This window comes from Encephalitozoon intestinalis, chromosome VIII (assembly GCF_000146465.1).
Source record: "Encephalitozoon intestinalis ATCC 50506 chromosome VIII, complete sequence".
NCBI classification, from domain to species: Eukaryota; Fungi; Microsporidia; family Unikaryonidae; genus Encephalitozoon; species Encephalitozoon intestinalis.
Window position 1 is genome coordinate 1 of NC_014422.1, and position 18,588 is coordinate 18,588.

Here is an 18,588-nt window from a genome sequence, read left to right on the forward strand (position 1 = left end):
TGGTTTTATCAATATGATCTTCAATAAATAATTTTAATGTCTAATTGGAATTAGTCGATATTTACCAGTACCCGATCCTTTAGTATAATGAATCTCTGACGATACTCGATAGTAGAAAACTTACTTTTTGGCTTAAGTGCAGATATTTTCTTTTTCAATTCGGAGTCGGGAATCTTAGAGAGAATTCTGTCTCTATTGTCTAATAAAAGCTGTGGTAAATATCTGAAGAGAAAACATCCAAACTTCTCGTAATTAACTCCGCAAAGAATGGACGCAAGAAAGTAATCTATAAGAGTGGAATGTGTGGAAGCGCTATTTTTAAGATGAATTAACCTTTTTAGTACTGAATAGAACAGATCATCAACAGGATCGAAGGTTACTACTATCTCTAGTACTTTCTCCAGCACAAGAAGAACATTTCTCTCCAACTCCGATTCGTCCAGGCCAATGATTTTTCTGTATCCTATTTTTCTTTTTGAGGAAACATCGAGACACCAAAATATCTTTTCTATTTCCGAGCGTTCTTTTAAATGGCTTTTTATTTCTTGAGTCTTTCTTATTTTTGGTTTTTCTTTAGACTTTTTTCTTTCGTTGGCTTTTTCTATCCGGAATTTCTTGAACAGCTTCCCCATCGAAACAGACAGGGAGATGAGTTTAAATTATTAGCCCAAAATTTTATTAATTAACTGTTATTTCATCTAGCTTCATATCTAAACTTTTGACACTCATCGTCAACCTCACATTTGGACTAAACTTTAAAACAAAGAATAGTGTGGATAATATCAACACCGATAAAAACGAAAACAGGGCCAAAATAACCAGAAATCCATCGGAAAGGTAACATCTATTAAGAAATGTGATGGTATAGTTGAGGGTATTTTTCAAAGGAATGTCTTCCTGACTTGTTTGAACTCCATTGATTTGATTCAGAAATGAAATGAAGCCTAGTGATATAGAGCTCCTTCCTCCAAGTGTAACGTAGAAAAACGCATCCAAGAGTAGAAAAGGGCAGAGAAATAGACCATAGGATACTGGATACAGATATTTCATAAAACTGTATCTGTTGCTGAGTTCTTCGAGCTCTATACTCAGATAGAGGGGTCTGAGGAAGGTTGAAAGTACAAATGCAGCCACTCTGGTGATATTCAATGGGTAACTCCCTGAGGAAAAAGCCTTAACCATTGTCATGAAGATAACCATGCCAAGAGGCGTAAGAACAAACATTGAAATTGCCCTTCCTGTCAGAATTTCCTTGAGCTGGGTTAAGCTTAGGAGAAAACAGAAGTAGAGCGATCTGATTATTGAGAATATACATTCATATATCAAGACCGAAATCAAAAGAGATATTGGGCTATAGTCACATCTAAATGATTCTTTCTGAAGAAGTGCTCTATGGTCTAGGAAGCTTGAGTCATTAAATATGGAAAAGCATGTAACAAACGGAATCATGTTATAAGCAAAAAAGTCTAGAACATCGCTGTACAATATGTTGAGATCTTCGTAGTTTTTTTGGAGAAAATTCCTTAGATCGTTGAGATACATTTCGCCTGCGGCTAAGTATCTAGGACACATTCTATTAATAAATAGAAAAACAGAATATCTCATCTTATCGCATAGAAAAAAGAAAAGCACTGTTGCCACAGCCATTTTGAATAGAAATACATTCCTCATGACTCCGCTTCTGTAATCGATCTTGAACTGCCGAATAAGTAGATGCCAAATATGCTTCCAAGAAACCGCAGAGACAACAAATCTTTGGCTGTTCCTTTCAAGGAGACTTTCGTTACAGTATTTTACCTCTTGATGTTGATCGGAGGAGAGCCAAAGGCCTTGCTGTTTCCGAATATCCATCTCTAACTCAAATAAATATTCTGCAACAGAAATGTTAAACGGTCTTTGCATTCCAATGGAAAGAAGAAAACCATCTATTCCAGAGATAGGCCCTGCATAAATTATCTTTCCCTTGTCCAAGAATATTATGTCGTCGAATAAGGTAAACATCGAATTTCCTGGCTGGTGCACAGTCATTAAAACTATCTTGTTCTTTGTCTCTGCATATTTTTTGAGTATTCGAACAGTTTCCAATGCTAAACGCGAATCCAAGCCACTTGTTGGCTCATCAAGGAATATTATGTCAGGTTCTACAACAAGCTCAATGGCTAACATAACTCTCCTTCTCTCTCCTCCAGAGATAGATGAGATTAGTGATCCTCTCAATCTATTCAGCCCCAGATCCCTGATTATGTCATCCACTATCGACGGAATTGTGGAGTCCTTTATCTCTCGGCCCCTAAAGATAATTGAGTATCTTATGGACTCTTCCACCGTAAGCCCCGAAGTAAAGGTATCAAACTGTTCCAAGTAAGAAGTGCTTTCAAGCCATTTGTATACCTTTCTCTGTTCTCCGTTAAGGGTGATAATTCCAGACGTTAGCACATTACTGTTAACCTTCCCCATTAGAAGATTGAGGAAAGAGGTTTTACTGCTTCCACTTCCTCCCATCACAGCAGTTAGCTTTCCCGATGCTACTTCTCCAGAAATCCCAGAAATGAGATCAATATACTCTCCCTTGAGATCCTTGTTGTTGTTAGGTGCTTTCAAAAATACATCCTCGAATCTTAGTATCCTCTTTTTCATACCCTTTCATAGTCCTCTCCCTTGAAAAGATACAAGCAACCAACCACTAAGCAGGAGAACTTGTTCCTTATTATTTTGCAAGAAGAACAAATAGAGTCTCCTTCTTGTAAATATAAGATCTCCTTTACTGAAGTGCTTTAATTAGATACTTTTGGATTGAGGCTCAAAGGAGAAGACCTATGAGACCTCCATGACCAAATTCAAAAGGTAGAAGGAACTACTTACTTTTCCCGTGCGAATTAACGTTGATTCCTCTTGTCTCAACATAGAGTTGGGTGCTCTTTTCCATTCTTGGGGAATATCCTTTTCTTGTGATGTAGTTTTCCTCGTCTTTAAGAGTAAGATGGCCCTTCAATGATATTTCAGCAGGCTTAAAAACTTCTCCGGCCGTACTTTCGGTCAATGATTCCCTCTGTATTGTAACGCTCTTGAAAGTCCTAAGAAGCTGCGAAGGTTCGAGGCCAGAAGGGTATTCCCTCATCCTTTCAAGCTCTGCCAATCTGCTAAGATAAGAGATGTAATGGGTGTTTATAACCTGGAATTCCTTCTTTTCAAATGCATGCAATTCATTCATGGCATTTCTATATTCACTTTCAATTTTATCTCTCAGGCTACTAATATTGTTTTGGAAATCCTCAACATTCTTTTTGAACTCATTTATGCTTTCTTTGAGTTTTCTCTCTTCCTCGACTAGTCGGACTTCTCCTACCTTCAAAATCTCCTGGAGCCTATCACAGGCTTCTACGTAATTCAGAAGGCTATGTGATCCGTTCGGGAGTTCCGAATGGTTTCCGCTTATTTTGCATTTAGTACAGACAGGAATAAAGCATTCTTCACAGAAGTAGTCCACCATTGTATCCATGTGGCTTGCACAGTAAATAAATTTCTTCTTCCCCACTTCGTTAAAGTAATATCTCACATGTCTTTTAAGGAAATGGTCGCTGTGAACCTCCTCATCACATTCCCCGCAGAAGCTAGCTCTTTCCGCAGGACAGAAAGATATCGACTGGTTTACACGACATCTATCACACACAAAGCTTCCCTTCGATCTCATCTCCAATTCAGAATCATATTCAAAGGTTATGTCGAAAAGAGGTAGAATCCTGCTTGGATCCTTAATGGCATACCAATAGTTTTTCACGTCTGCTTGTGAATCCGACAAGAACCCCACCTGATATCCTATATCACTTGTAATGAAGGAATTGTAATGTCCTGGAGGATTCATCTGCTTGACGTACTCCTTAGATACATAGATTGATTCTCCAACAGCAACCGAGCAGAGCTTAACCTTATGGGTGATGGAGTCCCGGGAAAGCGGAACCCCAAACACAGGAAAATAGGTTACAGGACCAATCTCCATGCAGAATGCCTTGATTCTCTTTGTGTCCCCAAATTTCTTTTCAAATGCTGCAGCCTGCTGCAAGCTTGTGATGTCTTCTAGCTTTTCTATTCTCAAGGTTGTGCTATCCAGCAGATACTTCAGCAAATATTCAATGTCATGCATAAGGGGAACAAAAAACAACAAATCAAATCCGTTCCTGAAAAATAGACAAAGGACCTGGAATCCAAACAAAGATAATTTATTCACTTTCCTCCAGTGCTTGTGGTCTTCATGTGTTGAGAATACTTATTTGAATTACAATGGTGAAGTTGTCTCCCAATGAGTATGCCAGTATATGCGAATCCAAAAAAGAAAAGATGACATCTCCTTTAAGCTCCTCCAGAATGCGTAGATCCCTACCCCTTACCTTTACAGTCACCGAATCGACCGTAGACTCGGGAACGCGGAGTCCGGAATACTTTGATCTTGTTCTAACTACTCCAAAGGATTCCATCACAAAATTTCCATCTTTTCCTGCTTTTATTTCAATCTCCTCAGAACTCAAAACCTTGAGCCCATTTATTGCAATGCTAAGTAATGGAACACCTCCGGCAATCTGATACTCTTCTTCATATCTTTTAATTCTTCTTTCTACATTAACAAGGCTTCCTTCCATGCTTGCCTCGTAGCTATATCTTAATTCCTTCTCTTCTACTGTAAATTCCTGTGTTTGCTTCAACATTGCTATGAAGTCCTTGACTCTGACTGTAAAGCTGCAATCACAGAACTTCGGCATTTCAACAAAAATAGATCTAGAACATATGCTTGTGTTTGTTACAGTTATCTTGGAGGCAAACTTCCTCACAAACACAAGAATGTTGTGAAGTAGTGGCGATAAGTCAATCTTCCCCATTCTAATCGGAAGGCATGCAAAATTACTCTTCAATAAGAAATTGGTTTATTCACAGCAAAGCCCATTCTATAGAGAGAATCAGATAATATCAAAACATGCAATTGTCCCTCCGTTTATTAGAACCTCACCGATGTAGGTCTCCGACTCTCCATCTATCTGAAGATAACTTTCCTTGAGATGTGTATTTACATGCATATCAAAATTCTCTAGCACCCCTCGATATGTTTTGCTGCTAAGAGTGATAATCCTGACACATTTATTTCTATTCTTCTTCAGAATCTCCAGGGCAGGCAATTCCATTCTAAGGGTCATTTCAGCCACAAATTATCCGCTATTTTTTTGTGTCCTCTTCTTCTGTTTTATTATGACTGTTTCTCTGCCTAAGCTATCACTATTCTTTAAGACTGTTTCTCCTCTATAAACTTCCTGTTTGCTCACAGATATCCCTGTTTTATCGTAAACAAACTTCTTAAGCATTCTAACATTGTTGCAGTTGAATTCCAAACTTTCATACTCTGTTCTAATTCCTTTGTCAAAGATAACAGTTACTCTGCCCCCTTCGTCGGATTCTAGCTCCCTATTGCATGTCTTTGCTCTCAGATGGTTGTTTATCTCCTCCGAAGCAATGTTCTCGTTGCAGAAAGGGCATCTCTGGTATCTAGTGGTCTGTCCTATTTCTTTGTACCTACCATCTTCAAATAAGTAGGATCGACTGCCATCTTTCAGTATTGCAACCACTTTGAATCTATTGAACTCTGACAAAGAATGAATTTTTCTTTTGAATCGTCTCCTTTGAGAATAAAAATCATACACTTCCCCCTTCTCTATCTGCTTCACAACTCTGGCATAGTTCCTTTTCACCATGATATAATTCTTGTAGTCCTCTGAATCTTTTGATAAAGAACTCATATCATCTTCTTCCAAATTCCCTCTGACTACAGACTTCAATGCAGCCTTCTTTATTTCTTTCCACTTTTCTCCCTCTGGATACAAAAGTGTAAAATGCATGGGCTATAGTCTTAATGATTCCATTGTTTCTCAAGCCAGTCTCTTTGGCATATGGGCTTTAAGAAAGGAACTAGTTACATAGTTGGTATCGAGATAAATTCCAGCTTATGAATATAATATAGGCTTTAACAAATGCTTATTCTATATGTGCTTGGAATGCCTTATAAACAACCTTGCATAAACCCTGAATGGGGAAAATGGAAAAAAATTCTTCAGACCAAGAAAAACCTAAGGTGTTTGATTCGCCTGTAACAAAGAAGAAAGTAATGACACCAATAAAATCAGCTTTGCGTAGCTCTAATGGAAAGATCGGCCAATTCCTCAAGAAAATACGAGAGTTAAGTGAAGAAAACAAGGAAAATTTATAAAAATAATAAGCAAAAGATTAAATTCAATCAGAATTCATTCCATTTAGAGAATTTTTCTTTGTATTGATCTATTTTATATAGTATGCATACTTCATTACTTCAAATGGATCATTTTCGATACACTTGCCGTTTACTATGTAGTTGTCTAGGATTAAATGTGTTTCTTTGAAGTTGTATATAAAATGAAGCTCGCAAACCTTGGTGAAGAATCTGTCGTAGATTGACATAAGGTTGTTTATCAAGGAAAGCACATACATTTCGTTTTCATTCTCCACAACAAAGGCAATAAACATGTTTCCAAATTTGTTAAAGACGACAGTCTCTCTGCCGTTGGCAATGTTCCTTTCTTTCTGGGCTAGCACCATTGATCTTATTTCCTCGTCAGAAAGAGAGGGCTCGTATGTTCTTTTGAGCCTAGTTTCACCGTCTAAGCTGAATGCATAGACCTTTTTTATCATGAAACGATAAACATCACTTTTTTTCTAGTCCATGTGAAACATTGATGACAAGGATGTTCCTTCCACCCTCAATGGGATCTTTGAGTAGCACAATGCTGTGCGAGGAGGAAATAGAGGAGTTGAAGAACACTACGGTTTTTGATGAGAGAGAGATCGAACATTTATACGAAAGGTTTCAATTTCTAGACAGGGAGTCCCGGGGATATCTAACATATAATGAGTTGAACAACATCCCTGAGTTCCAGTCGAATCCCTTCAGTCATCTTATAATGAAAAGCATTGAAAAGATGACTGACTATGAAAAAATGACATTTCCACACTTCCTCGAATTTTTGGGAATCTTTTCCGAGAAGAACAATAGAAAAAACAGGATAAGATATCTGTTCGACATCTTTGACTTAAATGGAGACGGCAAGCTATGCAGAAATGTACTTGTCAGAATTAACAAGATGATGGGCCAAGATGGAAAGATGGAGGAAGTCGAAAATCTTTTAAACATTTACGATGAAGGGGGTAAGGGATACTTAGATACATCGGACTTTGCTAAGTTTTATGAAAGCGACCCTCTAATCGATAGGAATATGATAATCGATTTCTCGAAGAATCTGAAGCGACCCAGGCAAGTGGGGTTTATGCAAGTGTTGTGGCCATCAACCTATAAGGATGAAGAATAAAAAGAGTGACGTAGCTCTAGATTTGGAAATAAAATTCATAGTATCGCCTACATTTGGCCTGTCGACGGTAATCTAGGGACTTGTAACCATAAATAAAGAATTTGAAAGCCCACATCAAAATGTTTTTCAAGAAACATGAAGAACCCAAGGCTCTTGGAGCAGGAGAGAGACTAAACCTTCTTTCCAACCGACTAACTGGGTCGATATACTATGAAGATAGAGCAGATGCACTCGAAAAGATCTTGGAAATGTCGAAGGTCTATCCAGTTGAGGTAGGTGTCCATGCACTTGAGGATGTAATCTGCTCGATGGAAAGGATGGATGACGTGTCTATTCATTTGAAAATACTCAGTAACGTTCTTCGATGTATCCATCGACTAGAGTTTATCGACATTATTGTCAAGAACTCCGAAAGCCTGAGAATATTATGTGACTGCATTGGAAATGGAAAGAGCGGAAAAGAAGTGTATGATTTACTCTGTGTGCTAAGTGTTTCCGAATTCTTTTCTCCTAAGGCTGTAGGAATTCCAAGCATGGCTCACTACTGCGTTCAAATGGTTAAGGAAAAAAGGATGGGACTAATACCTAGGCTTGCCTTGGGAGATCTGAACTTCAGAAGGGAGCTTACGTTCATGGGCATATTTGAAAATCTTCTGAAGGAGCTTCAAGATGAATTTTCCAGAGACGCAATGTCCACACTAGCATTATTGCTTAAAGACAGCCCATTCAACCAGAATTACTTTAATGAGCTAAGGTGGGATTTTCTTCTAAAATACATAGACAAACATCCCAATGAGGTGTTTGATGTTTTATCTGCCTTGATAGATCTTAAGAACATTGAATTCCAAAAGCTTCAGTCTTCTGTCTATAGGAGGATTGACCTTGTAGTTCTTCTTGAATTTAGAAGATGGGACTTGTTGTATCTCATTGTAAAAGATAATCAACCATACACAGAAAAACTTCTTGAGACATCGGTATTCGACAAAATTGAGGAATGGCTTCCCAAGGAGACCCTTACAACAAAACAGAATGAACTCTACTTGCTGGTTGATTACCTTTTGTTTTGGAGTAATCCTGACGTCTCAAAGATGAACTCGTACAAGATATATACAATGAAGAGCCTAAGAGAGCAGGACATCTCTACAAACGATCTTATGGAAGGAGCCTTCAAAATAATTGGTCAGCTCGATAGTAGAGAAGAGACTGTAGTATTTGATGCATTGATATTTATTATTTTCAACTTCGAAAAGAGTAGGGCTGAAAAAATGATCTCTGTACTTTCAGAGATATTCTGTGATTATACTAAGCCTAAGCTCCACAGGTTTCTCTGTCTTATTATTCTCCTCATGCTGGAGACACCGGTAGACAGGGTTAACATCAACCATTATACTGCATACCATCTGTTAAGAGAGGCAAGATTCCTTTTATGTTCTATCGACCTGAATTCCCCACTCTATCTCACAAATGAAATGGTGGACATTCTTGTAAATAACATTGGAGACCTTGTCCGTATCAGATGATGAAATTTCTAGAACTAAACCACCTTAAGGAAAATAATAGAGGGCTTCCTGGAAAAACCTGTATGTTTCCTATTCTATTTTATTATCTCTTTGATCTCTTCGGAAAAGAACCTTAAAAACATTTCAACATCTTCAACACGTGACAGAACATGTGTCCCTTCCGGTATCTTCTCAACTCTCGAATTTCTCACCAATTTCAGTTTAGATTCAATGTTTCTTACAGAATACTCGTCCTTTCCAGATACCACAAAAAGAAGTCTTGTGCCTCCCTTGTTTAACTCCATATAAAACTTATCCTCCAGATAGCTAGAAAACATGTCTTCCTTCCCATATCTAGAAAAGATGTCCAAAATTCTTTTTGGTGTTAGGTATAAACCACTTTGATGCTTGATTGCTACGTCCTCCTTTTTCCTCTCAATTGTTTCCTTTGCCCATCTCAACAGATCTGGAAGGTTTTTGTTTTCATGTTCCTCAAACTCGACATCACTTACAGCCCCTAAAAGCACAGCAAGCTTAATCTTTCTATCTTTTGTATTATTTAAATAATAAACAATGTCTTGACATCCTGTCGAGTTTCCAACCAAAATCACATCTCCGTTCGTCTGAGACAGCAAGCATCCCAAATCTTCTATGTCATCATCTATTGTAAAGAGTCCGTACTCGGGATGGGATCTTAGCTGTGGAATTATAAATTCATAGCCATTCTCAATACAATACTGATTTAACATAATTGTGGGAAGACAAATCGGGAAGCGAGATGTTAGGCCACCAATATATACAACTTTGGTATTACTTTCGACTCGATTGGAATATGCAACCAAATTATTTTTTGAATCGTACGTAAATATCTTTCCTTCCAACTCTTCTCCAAACATGGGGGAGAAAAGCTCTCAGACTATAAGGGGGCCTAGTTTGGTTACTCAAGGATGTTCTTAAAATCCATCTTCATGCTCTAAATAGTGAAAAAAGATACCAATGGATGGTGAAGTTTTCCAGGAGCACATTCAATAGCTCTCGGAAGTGATTCCTAGGTCATCTAAAAACCTTTGTTATTTTCATTTGATTGAAAGAAAGAGAATTGAGGTTTCTAGAATAAAACTCATCACCTTCTTTAACATCGCACAATATATAGCATAACCCCCTGCATAATCCTTTTGTAAAACAAAATCCTCCTCTGATTACACGCCCAATCACAGTGTCATTCTCATCGAAAATGAACGCACACCGATCGGCACGGCCCTTCTCAAGTTCAAAAGATGCAAACACGACTGGATCGCTAGTATATATGTACATCAAGTCCATATTGAGTGCCATTTTCTTTGACCTAGGTGTTCTCTCATATTTACTTTTTATAGGCTCCGTATACGATTGTTCAAAGTCTTTGTAGAGTCTAGTCGTTGAGTAATCAAATGGATAAACCATGTAATCATTTTCGAGTGCAAGCCTCTGGAGCTCTTCAATACATATCGGAATTATTCCCACATTTACAATATCCTGCCAAAAGCTCATAACCATATTCCTTTTGAGAAGTACCTTCCCAGACTCGGCTTGCGAGAGACTTCTAACAAATATAGCCATGCTGGATCTGTCGGATAAAGCCCTATCAATTTTTCCCTTCTCCTTATGAGACAAGATCCGAGTAAGTCTTCCGGTCTCATCGTTTACCTCATCGAGAAATAATTCATCTACTTGAATCAACGATAAGCAGCATTCTATTCTACCATATTCTTCCAGGATCATCCCAAACTCTATCTCCTCGAGATCAGAAGTAATGATTATTAGAAACCTTTCACTAACAATTGCTTCAAAAACTATATTCTTCTGTTGGATCCTTTGAACTACATCCCCAAGACTAAAATCTATTCCTGAAATCTCTACATCCGGCCTCTTATACACCACAATGTCTTTGTAGGATTCATCAAACACAAATCCTCTTTTCTTTTGTGATTTGTAGATAAACTTACTACTCTTCATCCGTCTCCTCAAGGGAATAGATGTATTCCAAACCTTCAACATCTCAAACCTCTTCGCATACCATACATGTGTCCTTAATCCATGTCTATCCTTTTTTCTCATCCGGTTCTTCTTCCTTGTGCGTTTCTCATGGCTCCTGAGTCTCCGTCTTAGATAAAAAGGCAGCCTTTGGAACATCATCGACTTTTTTCTATTTGTTTCGATAGCTGCTTCAATGGATTGAATCTCCTTCGACCTTTCCTCTACAAAGTCAATTGGACTTATCTCCCTTTCAACCATTACTAGAGAGTTTTTCCAGGGTCTGAATTTTCAGAACAATACCCCGCATGGATGGTTATTTCTAACAAAGGACGCCATTCCAATGATAAATCCTTGTGGCCGTCCCTTCCCATGGACTGTATGATATCACCCCAAAATGCATTTACAATCGACCGGATATTACAAGCTGTTAGAACATCCACAATCCTGATAGACACAACCAAGGAAATAACATTTCAACTGGTTTCTTCCGACAAGACTCTTGTTCTGAATCTCGATCTGAAGGAGACCTTTTTCGAAACCCTAAGCTCGAAGAACAGGCTCGCCCTGATTCCAAGGCAGAAATTCTATATAAAGAAGATGAAGCTATTGAAAATAACTACCAAGGAATATATAATAACATTTGAATATGTATTTGACAAGTATATTTTAAGAAGAAGAGTATTCTACAATCCATCATCATTTTTTTCGGTTGGGTTTAAGACAGACTACTCTGGAGAAGTCAGTCCAAGCATTATGAGGCTGGCCCTAAAGGAGATCAGTGATCAGCTGGTTACATTGAAAATAGATAATGGTCGTGGAGAAATCTATAATGAAGAAACTAAAATGGGATTTCCACTAGAGTTCTCTGGAGAGTTTTCTGTGGATCTTGTTGGAGGTAACCTGAGAAGTATGCTCGAAGTTTCTGACTTGTTCGCCCGAACGATCGTAAACTACGGAGCATCCAATCCATCTATTAACTTTATCTTCCTTGGGAATGAAATCAGGGCTTCTTTCTTTGCAGCTATAAACCATAATCCAATCAAAAAAGAAAACCTAAGCTCCGGAGGGGCTTTTGGACGATAGATTATTTCTTAGAATCCCTGTTGATCACGTATGCATCCCAAAACTCTGGAGAATATGGCGTTCCTACTAAACTGTCTTTAGATTCAGTAGGCATTAAATTGTATCATGGTAGTCCAAACCTTTTTATGTAAAATATGTTTGGAGAACCCCTAAATGAAATTCAACAAAAGATGTCTGACGGTGTTTTCCGATGAGAAGCCATTTATGGCCATGGGGACGAAGAGCAAGCTATTTGATACATCGTTTTCTCTAACATCCGAGCTGTTTTTGTATGATTATAGCCTAGGGGTTCAATATCCTCCCTTACAAACAGACAACAAGTTTTATAAGCTCAAGTGGTGTGGCTGGGGAGATGGGGAGATCCTAGCCACTGGAAACGAGGATGGGAAGGTGACGCTTTATACGCCTGCACCAGAAAAAAATATCTCTTTCGAGCTTCTATCCAGCTGCTGTGTTCTTGAAGGAGATGTGCTTGGACTGGACTTCAATCCGTCTAAAGGAGTTCTTGCAGCAGGGTCTTCCAATGGAAAGATTATATTCTGGAACCTGAACAGACTTGACAGTCAATATACAAGTGACATCCCACTTACTTCAAATATAACTTGCCTTTCGTGGAACAAAAAAGTATCTAGAATATTATGTGCAGGCACGGATGATGGGAAGATACTCATCCTCGATATAAGGGCCAAGAATGTAGCCATGACCCTTGGAGGAGATGACATAACAATGGTATCTGATGTGATGTGGCATCCCAATGGATCAACATCTATTTTGGCCGCGACCAACCAGAAGAGACTTCAATGCTTTAATCTCAGCTCCGATAGTACATCTCAAATAGGAGAGCATGAAAGTGGAATTATAAGACTATCCCTGATTGATAAAGGCTATATGGCAGCTTCTTCTAAGGAACAGGTGGATATAATCGAAGTGAGCAGCAACAAAGTTATTGATACAATTCCAGTAGATGGAATATTCGAAGTAAGCTTTTCCAAGAGAGATCCATTGATGGCTTTATCGTATGTAGGGGGAACTACTGAGATTCTTCCTCGAGTAACTACCGATGTTCTACCCACCAATCCAGGATGCATAGTTGGATGCAATATTGTTGGAAAAGATTTATACGAAATTGAAGACAAGAAGATGAAGGATGTAGAAGAAGATGCATTTGTCGGAAAGATTAAAAAGCTCCTTTATCCCGACGGAAACTATAGCATTGACAGAAAAGGATTAGGTGAGCTTTTGCTTGGAGAAGCCATAGGAAGAAACAACAAGAAGAATCTTGAGGTGGACGAAGAGTTAAACAAAAAGGTATCTGGAATGAGTCTTGAACTGAAGCTGGATCTCGAAGATCCTTTGACCTTGGCCTTGATAAAGGGAGACCTTGAGGAAGCTTACTCGGAATCTGTGGAAAGTAACAAAACAGTTCCCTTTTCACAATTCCTTGCACTGGCCAAGGGAAGTGAATCTTTGTCCTTTGATTCCGATGATCCCCTGATTCTTCTGGCAACGGCACAAATTACAGCTAGGTTTTCAGATCTGCTTGAAAAGATATCTACCTCCCAATGGCTAGCCCTACTTTCCATAATAAGCTTTTCTCCACTATCGGATTCGGATTTCTTTTCCAATGCTTTGGAGCTAGCAAATAAGCTGGGGAATGAAGAAAAATTGCTTGTGTATGCTATAGTCAACAGATTAGATGATTACTTTGAACTAAAGGAATCTATGTATAGAATGCCAAAAAGCATCTATGAGGTTAGAGACTTTTTCCAAAGGTACAAAGAGATAGTGTCTGATTTGGAATCGATGGGAGGCCTTTACAAAAGCCCAATGATTTCGGAATACTTTTGGTATGCATCAACACATGGAGAAACACCAACTCGAATCAAATATGAAGACTTGGGAATCAACATCTATCTCGGAAGAGCAACTAGCAGTATCTCCTCCCCTAAGTCCTCCTCTCCAAGCATCGGAGATTCATATGGAAGACAGAATGTGTTTAAGAGATCTCCATCTTTAGAACCTCAAACCCGCCAAGATTCTGGTGCTACAGTGAAATATGGAATGGCATCCATTAAACCCAATACCCCTATGACTGGTCCTTCATTGCTTTCCAGCCATAGTGGAATGAGTACTACGACTACCAGTTCCTTAGGAAGACCAATTATTCCCGGGGCAAGCATCAGTTCTGCACACAAAAACATCGTTCAATCACCACCATCTCCGGTAATTTCTCAGCAAAGAATGAAGGTACCCAGCCCCCCTCTGGGACCAAACAAATCCCCCTATTCTTCTGTTGGCCTGTCTGCAGCACAGAAGATGTATATTCCTAGACCTGGATACAAAACTATGCCTAGCACGCCTACATATAACTCGGCATCCAAAGGAATCTCCCAGAAGACATACAGCTCCATGCCAGACATTTCTAGTCTTTCCAGTAGCTCTCAGCCGGTGTCTACATATGGGACGATGTCTCGCGGGCCTTCTTCTCAAGAACACTCATCTCAGTCAAATGTGTCGAAGCCATACATTCCTAAGCCGGGAATTCCTTCTAGCCCTTCTCTCTCTCCCCAGAATAATCTCCAAAGGCCCAATATTCCAATCCCACAGCCTCAGGGAAGAGATCTAGAGCCATCGGCCCAAAGCCAAGCTAGTAGCCCACAGAAGTCTACAGACAATCTAAATTCCGAGGAGATACTTAAAACATTTGAAAGCATCACCGAGGGCTTAATAGAAAAGGCATCGAGCAAGGCTAACCTGATAGTTAGAAATAAGCTTAAGGAAGTTACCAAGAGACTTTCTATATACGGCAGTGTTGCAAAAGACACTTTCAGTCCTTTGATTCTGGGAGGGATCGATAGGATAAACAAAGAAATCAAAAACAACGAAAATACCGACACAATGAAGCAGAAAGTCAGAGAGATTATTCTCGAATGCACCGAGTCTGGGGAAAACAGAGCAGATTTGTGGATGCCCAGTATCTACACCCTCCTTCAGATTGTCTATCACTAGTGATTAAACGAGATTATTGGATCTATACATGTCCAAATCCATTTCATTTTTGAAACTAAAAAGCATATTCCTCGTCCGGGAATCGAACCCGAGCCTGCTGCGTGAGAGGCAGCTATCCTAACCACTGGACCAACAAGGATGTTGTGGATCTTGAGAAAAGCCATCACTGTTTCTTCAAAGCCGGTGCTTTTGATCAAGATTCCTGTTGTGGCCTGAAACGTCAGTGAAAACTTTCTCTATCCAAAGCCTATAAACAGAAATGACAAGATACATCTTAGGCGGAATAATCGGATCGGGAACATATGGTGAGGTGTACGAGGCAATAGACACAGAAACGAAGGAAAAGGTTGCCTTGAAGAGAATAAAGCTCAATGAGAAGGAAGGAATGCCAGGGACTGCCCTTAGGGAAATATCAATACTCAAGAAACTTAACCACAAAAACATCATAAGCTTGGTGTCTATAATACATACCGATGCACTCTTGACAATGGTGTTTCCGTTCATAGACTATGAGTTGAAAAAGTATATTGGGATGAACACAGGGAAAAACATAATGGAGCTTGTTAACCAGTTGATATGTGGAGTACACTATTTACATCAAATGAATGTAGTGCACAGGGATCTTAAGCCTCAGAACATCCTTGTCACGAGTGATGGAGTATTGAAGATAGCCGATTTCGGACTGTCGAGAAGCCTGGAGATAAGAGTGCCACCCTATTCTAGTGAAGTTGTTACTTTGTGGTACAGGTCGCCTGAGCTTCTTATGGGGAGCACTAGTTACAGATTTTATGTGGACATATGGAGTCTAGGATGCATAATCTACGAGATGATAACGCTAGAACCTCTCTTTCCTGGAGAGAGCAAGGAAAATCAGCTAACACTCATCCGAAGAAAGGCAGGAACAAGGAGATCTCTCAAGCATGCAATAGAGAAAAAGTTAACAGCTCCAAAGTTTGTGGTCGATATTATACTCAGATGCCTCGACTTCAACTACGATCAAAGAATAACAGCAGACGAGATAGTGGAGATTCTTGAAAACGAGTACGGAACTCGCGGAGGGATTTCTTAGAAATGGCCACAATCTCTGGAATTGCCTTAAGATACAAAGAGCCGTTTTCCAATCCCCAGAGATAATGAAAACGGAATGGGGAAGACTAATTATTGAGAAAAGATTTGGAGCTAAGCCTAAGATCAAGCCAAAAGTACAAAGATGCTCAGCTACGGAGTATGGGGGGATAGAGAAGCTCTCTGAGCAGCTAACGGTAAAGAACAGAAAGATATCCGCAGGAAGGCCTGCTAATTCCGTGGAAGAATTTGAAGAACAAAGCGAGGTGGATGTTATTGTGGAGAGGCTTTCCCAATCGTTTGAGTTTTCGAGGACAATTCCCCCACGTGTTCCATACAAGGGAATTGAAAAAGAGCTCTTTAAGGAGGTTGAAGGAAAGGTTTTTGATCGGTGGAAAGGCCTGCAAAGATGTACAGTGTTTGAGAGAAATATAGAGATATGGAGACAGCTGTGGATTACTTGCGAGAGAAGTGACGTCATAGTGCAAATAGTCGATGCAAGAAATCCGGAATTCTTTCTCAACGATGACATCCGTAAGCTTTATCCAAAGAAAGAACATGTTGTTTTAATCAACAAGTCAGACCTATCTTCGAATAGGACAGAGATCAAAGGATATAGATGTTTTCACTACTCTGCATTGGAAGGAAAAAGCCTCTTGAAGTTTGTTCTGGGGTATAAAGGAAAGATGGTTGGATTTGTGGGGTATCCAAATGTTGGGAAAAGCAGCACAATCAACTCAATAATGAACAGTAAACGAGTCAAAGTTAGTCAAACACCCGGTAAGACTAGACACATACAGACAATATACATCGAGGACGGGCCATGCCTGCTTGACTGTCCTGGGTTGGTTTTCCCAAGACACAGGAAACTTGATCTTATACTTCATGGAATACTAAATGTTGATCAGCTACTAGATCTGAATAGTAGTGTTGATTACATTATAGAGCTCATTGGGATTGGAAAGCTCTGTAGATTTTATTCTCTAAAAGGATTTTATAATGACTCAAGATATTCTAAAGGAACTAACTACATAAACCTGATGTCAATGTCAAAGGGATGGGAGACGAGTAGGTGTTTAAAGACAATAGTCAAGGACTTTGTCTCAGGAAAAATCCCGTACGAGAAGATAGATGAAAATTGTCTGGAGGCTATGTTTGACTGGTATGAGAAGGAGATTCCTCAAAAGAGCTTTATGTAGATGCCTTATCAAATCTTTATCTTAAAACAAAGCATTAAAATCCTCATCTTATATATGTTTTATTAAAATCTCCTATCGAGACCGCTCCTGGCCTAGGTTCTTTAAAGAGTAGGCTTCTTTATCCATCAGCTCCACTCCGAGGATATGCATGTATATAATGCCTGTATTGCATGGAATCTTATGTCATCGTTTTCACTGTTGATTAGGTTGAAAAGTATTTCTTTTACTTGATACTTGTTCAAGACCGTGTTGATTTCTGGGGATACCTTCACTAGCTGGAAGATGTCACTGCATGCAAGACACACCCAAGAGGGATTATTGGACTTCAGATACTTCTTAAGAACCTTAACTATTTCAACCTTGTTTTTCATCAGCATGTCAAGATTGGTGCTCCAGAAATCCTCCTTGTGATGATACTCAGAGTCTTCAAACCTTCCAGAAAACAACTCATTGAGGTAGTTCCGTATGCAAAACTGCTTTGTACTCTGCATTATCTTGGCTCTAACCTTTTCCAGATCTGCCATTAGCTCCTCATCACTATATCCTCCTTCCAAAAGAATCTCAGTGCATTTTGAGATGTCGTTGAGCTTCCCTGGTGAAAATATATACCCACTATCAAGGATGTTGGTAATTATTCCATAACATACCCTCAAGATCTTCTCTCGTGCTCTTTCCTTCACTATAATAACAACATCGTCGATCAAAGTGTTCATTTTGTCAATACACTCTTTGCTATAGGAGAATATAAGAATGATCATTAGCGTATTGTATTGGATCTCCTTAACAAACACAGATGTGTGGAGTATTTCAATAAACATTTTGTTGGATGCGAGCTCCATTTTCCTCTTCTCAACGTCGAATTCCGAGTTGGATTTGCAGGATAGAAGGTCTACTAGCAAAGATAGTAGATAGTTGCTCTCTTCATAAGATGTGTTTTCCTTTAACATCTGTTTGAAGAAAGAAATGTACTCCTTTCTGTGGTTCTTGTCCCCATAGATTCTTGTCAGTATCTCTGCGCTTATGTATCTCGAATAGATATCTGGACAAAAAAGTAGGTCTATCAGGTCATCTTCCCCTAGCAATTCGGGGCAGCTCAGAAGAATCGAGGCTCCTACATTTTCTTCCCTAAGAAGCATAGACACTTCCTTTCTGTCCCCATGTTTGCTTGCCTCTCTGAATCTCTCCACACTTTCAGATACTACTTCGGGAGATAGAGAATCTCTTGTTTTGGCTTCCAACTTTTTCAAAAACATTAGGCTCTGTTCGGGATTATCTTTAATTTCTTAAATCTGGTAACTAGCAAGCAGCTCGGAGTCCCGTGCTCGGAACTAATTCTTG

The 18,588-nt window shown here is 39.2% G+C and overlaps 17 protein-coding genes and 1 non-coding gene across 18 annotated transcripts; 7 read left to right on the top strand and 11 right to left on the bottom strand.

Moving 5' to 3' along the window:
* Positions 1 to 50: 50 nt before the first annotated feature.
* Positions 51 to 632, bottom strand: Eint_080010 (uncharacterized protein; the record flags this gene model as incomplete). The annotated part of the gene is made up of 1 exon (XM_003073252.1): positions 51 to 632. The coding sequence occupies one exon, from the start codon at positions 630 to 632 to the stop codon at positions 51 to 53; it is 582 nt and encodes a 193-aa protein (XP_003073298.1).
* A 46-nt stretch (positions 633 to 678) lies between these two features.
* Positions 679 to 2,637, bottom strand: Eint_080020 (White ABC transporter; the record flags this gene model as incomplete). Its single annotated transcript, XM_003073253.1, has 1 exon — positions 679 to 2,637. The coding sequence occupies one exon, from the start codon at positions 2,635 to 2,637 to the stop codon at positions 679 to 681; it is 1,959 nt and encodes a 652-aa protein (XP_003073299.1).
* A 217-nt stretch (positions 2,638 to 2,854) lies between these two features.
* Eint_080030 (zinc finger domain-containing protein) lies at positions 2,855 to 4,141 on the bottom strand (the record flags this gene model as incomplete). Its single annotated transcript, XM_003073254.1, has 1 exon — positions 2,855 to 4,141. The coding sequence occupies one exon, from the start codon at positions 4,139 to 4,141 to the stop codon at positions 2,855 to 2,857; it is 1,287 nt and encodes a 428-aa protein (XP_003073300.1).
* A 106-nt stretch (positions 4,142 to 4,247) lies between these two features.
* Positions 4,248 to 4,871, bottom strand: Eint_080040 (uncharacterized protein; the record flags this gene model as incomplete). Its single annotated transcript, XM_003073255.1, has 1 exon — positions 4,248 to 4,871. One exon carries the CDS (start codon positions 4,869 to 4,871, stop codon positions 4,248 to 4,250), a length of 624 nt encoding a protein of 207 aa, XP_003073301.1.
* A 78-nt stretch (positions 4,872 to 4,949) lies between these two features.
* On the bottom strand, positions 4,950 to 5,171 carry Eint_080050 (putative Sm-like small nuclear ribonucleoprotein; the record flags this gene model as incomplete). Its single annotated transcript, XM_003073256.1, has 1 exon — positions 4,950 to 5,171. One exon carries the CDS (start codon positions 5,169 to 5,171, stop codon positions 4,950 to 4,952), a length of 222 nt encoding a protein of 73 aa, XP_003073302.1.
* Positions 5,172 to 5,195: 24 nt separating this feature from the next.
* Eint_080060 (uncharacterized protein) lies at positions 5,196 to 5,879 on the bottom strand (the record flags this gene model as incomplete). Its single annotated transcript, XM_003073257.1, has 1 exon — positions 5,196 to 5,879. The coding sequence occupies one exon, from the start codon at positions 5,877 to 5,879 to the stop codon at positions 5,196 to 5,198; it is 684 nt and encodes a 227-aa protein (XP_003073303.1).
* Positions 5,880 to 6,067: 188 nt separating this feature from the next.
* Positions 6,068 to 6,247, top strand: Eint_080065 (uncharacterized protein; the record flags this gene model as incomplete). Its single annotated transcript, XM_009163616.1, has 1 exon — positions 6,068 to 6,247. The coding sequence occupies one exon, from the start codon at positions 6,068 to 6,070 to the stop codon at positions 6,245 to 6,247; it is 180 nt and encodes a 59-aa protein (XP_009161880.1).
* Positions 6,248 to 6,315: 68 nt separating this feature from the next.
* Positions 6,316 to 6,612, bottom strand: Eint_080070 (adaptin small subunit; the record flags this gene model as incomplete). The annotated part of the gene is made up of 1 exon (XM_003073258.1): positions 6,316 to 6,612. The coding sequence occupies one exon, from the start codon at positions 6,610 to 6,612 to the stop codon at positions 6,316 to 6,318; it is 297 nt and encodes a 98-aa protein (XP_003073304.1).
* A 164-nt stretch (positions 6,613 to 6,776) lies between these two features.
* Eint_080080 (Ca2+-binding protein) lies at positions 6,777 to 7,379 on the top strand (the record flags this gene model as incomplete). Its single annotated transcript, XM_003073259.1, has 1 exon — positions 6,777 to 7,379. The coding sequence occupies one exon, from the start codon at positions 6,777 to 6,779 to the stop codon at positions 7,377 to 7,379; it is 603 nt and encodes a 200-aa protein (XP_003073305.1).
* Positions 7,380 to 7,498: 119 nt separating this feature from the next.
* Eint_080090 (putative vesicular transport protein) lies at positions 7,499 to 8,899 on the top strand (the record flags this gene model as incomplete). Its single annotated transcript, XM_003073260.1, has 1 exon — positions 7,499 to 8,899. One exon carries the CDS (start codon positions 7,499 to 7,501, stop codon positions 8,897 to 8,899), a length of 1,401 nt encoding a protein of 466 aa, XP_003073306.1.
* Positions 8,900 to 8,973: 74 nt separating this feature from the next.
* On the bottom strand, positions 8,974 to 9,774 carry Eint_080100 (uncharacterized protein; the record flags this gene model as incomplete). Its single annotated transcript, XM_003073261.1, has 1 exon — positions 8,974 to 9,774. One exon carries the CDS (start codon positions 9,772 to 9,774, stop codon positions 8,974 to 8,976), a length of 801 nt encoding a protein of 266 aa, XP_003073307.1.
* Positions 9,775 to 9,931: 157 nt separating this feature from the next.
* On the bottom strand, positions 9,932 to 11,152 carry Eint_080110 (uncharacterized protein; the record flags this gene model as incomplete). The annotated part of the gene is made up of 1 exon (XM_003073262.1): positions 9,932 to 11,152. The coding sequence occupies one exon, from the start codon at positions 11,150 to 11,152 to the stop codon at positions 9,932 to 9,934; it is 1,221 nt and encodes a 406-aa protein (XP_003073308.1).
* Positions 11,153 to 11,263: 111 nt separating this feature from the next.
* Eint_080120 (uncharacterized protein) lies at positions 11,264 to 11,977 on the top strand (the record flags this gene model as incomplete). Its single annotated transcript, XM_003073263.2, has 1 exon — positions 11,264 to 11,977. The coding sequence occupies one exon, from the start codon at positions 11,264 to 11,266 to the stop codon at positions 11,975 to 11,977; it is 714 nt and encodes a 237-aa protein (XP_003073309.2).
* A 153-nt stretch (positions 11,978 to 12,130) lies between these two features.
* On the top strand, positions 12,131 to 14,986 carry Eint_080130 (WD40 domain-containing Sec31-like protein; the record flags this gene model as incomplete). Its single annotated transcript, XM_003073264.1, has 1 exon — positions 12,131 to 14,986. The coding sequence occupies one exon, from the start codon at positions 12,131 to 12,133 to the stop codon at positions 14,984 to 14,986; it is 2,856 nt and encodes a 951-aa protein (XP_003073310.1).
* Positions 14,987 to 15,053: 67 nt separating this feature from the next.
* Eint_080140 lies at positions 15,054 to 15,125 on the bottom strand. Its single transcript has one exon. It is a non-coding gene; the product is annotated as a tRNA-Glu (tRNA).
* Positions 15,126 to 15,245: 120 nt separating this feature from the next.
* Positions 15,246 to 16,055, top strand: Eint_080150 (cell division protein kinase; the record flags this gene model as incomplete). The annotated part of the gene is made up of 1 exon (XM_003073265.1): positions 15,246 to 16,055. One exon carries the CDS (start codon positions 15,246 to 15,248, stop codon positions 16,053 to 16,055), a length of 810 nt encoding a protein of 269 aa, XP_003073311.1.
* A 64-nt stretch (positions 16,056 to 16,119) lies between these two features.
* Positions 16,120 to 17,250, top strand: Eint_080160 (GTP binding protein; the record flags this gene model as incomplete). The annotated part of the gene is made up of 1 exon (XM_003073266.1): positions 16,120 to 17,250. The coding sequence occupies one exon, from the start codon at positions 16,120 to 16,122 to the stop codon at positions 17,248 to 17,250; it is 1,131 nt and encodes a 376-aa protein (XP_003073312.1).
* Positions 17,251 to 17,375: 125 nt separating this feature from the next.
* On the bottom strand, positions 17,376 to 18,503 carry Eint_080170 (vacuolar H+-ATPase V1 sector subunit H; the record flags this gene model as incomplete). Its single annotated transcript, XM_003073267.1, has 1 exon — positions 17,376 to 18,503. One exon carries the CDS (start codon positions 18,501 to 18,503, stop codon positions 17,376 to 17,378), a length of 1,128 nt encoding a protein of 375 aa, XP_003073313.1.
* Positions 18,504 to 18,588: the final 85 nt, after the last annotated feature.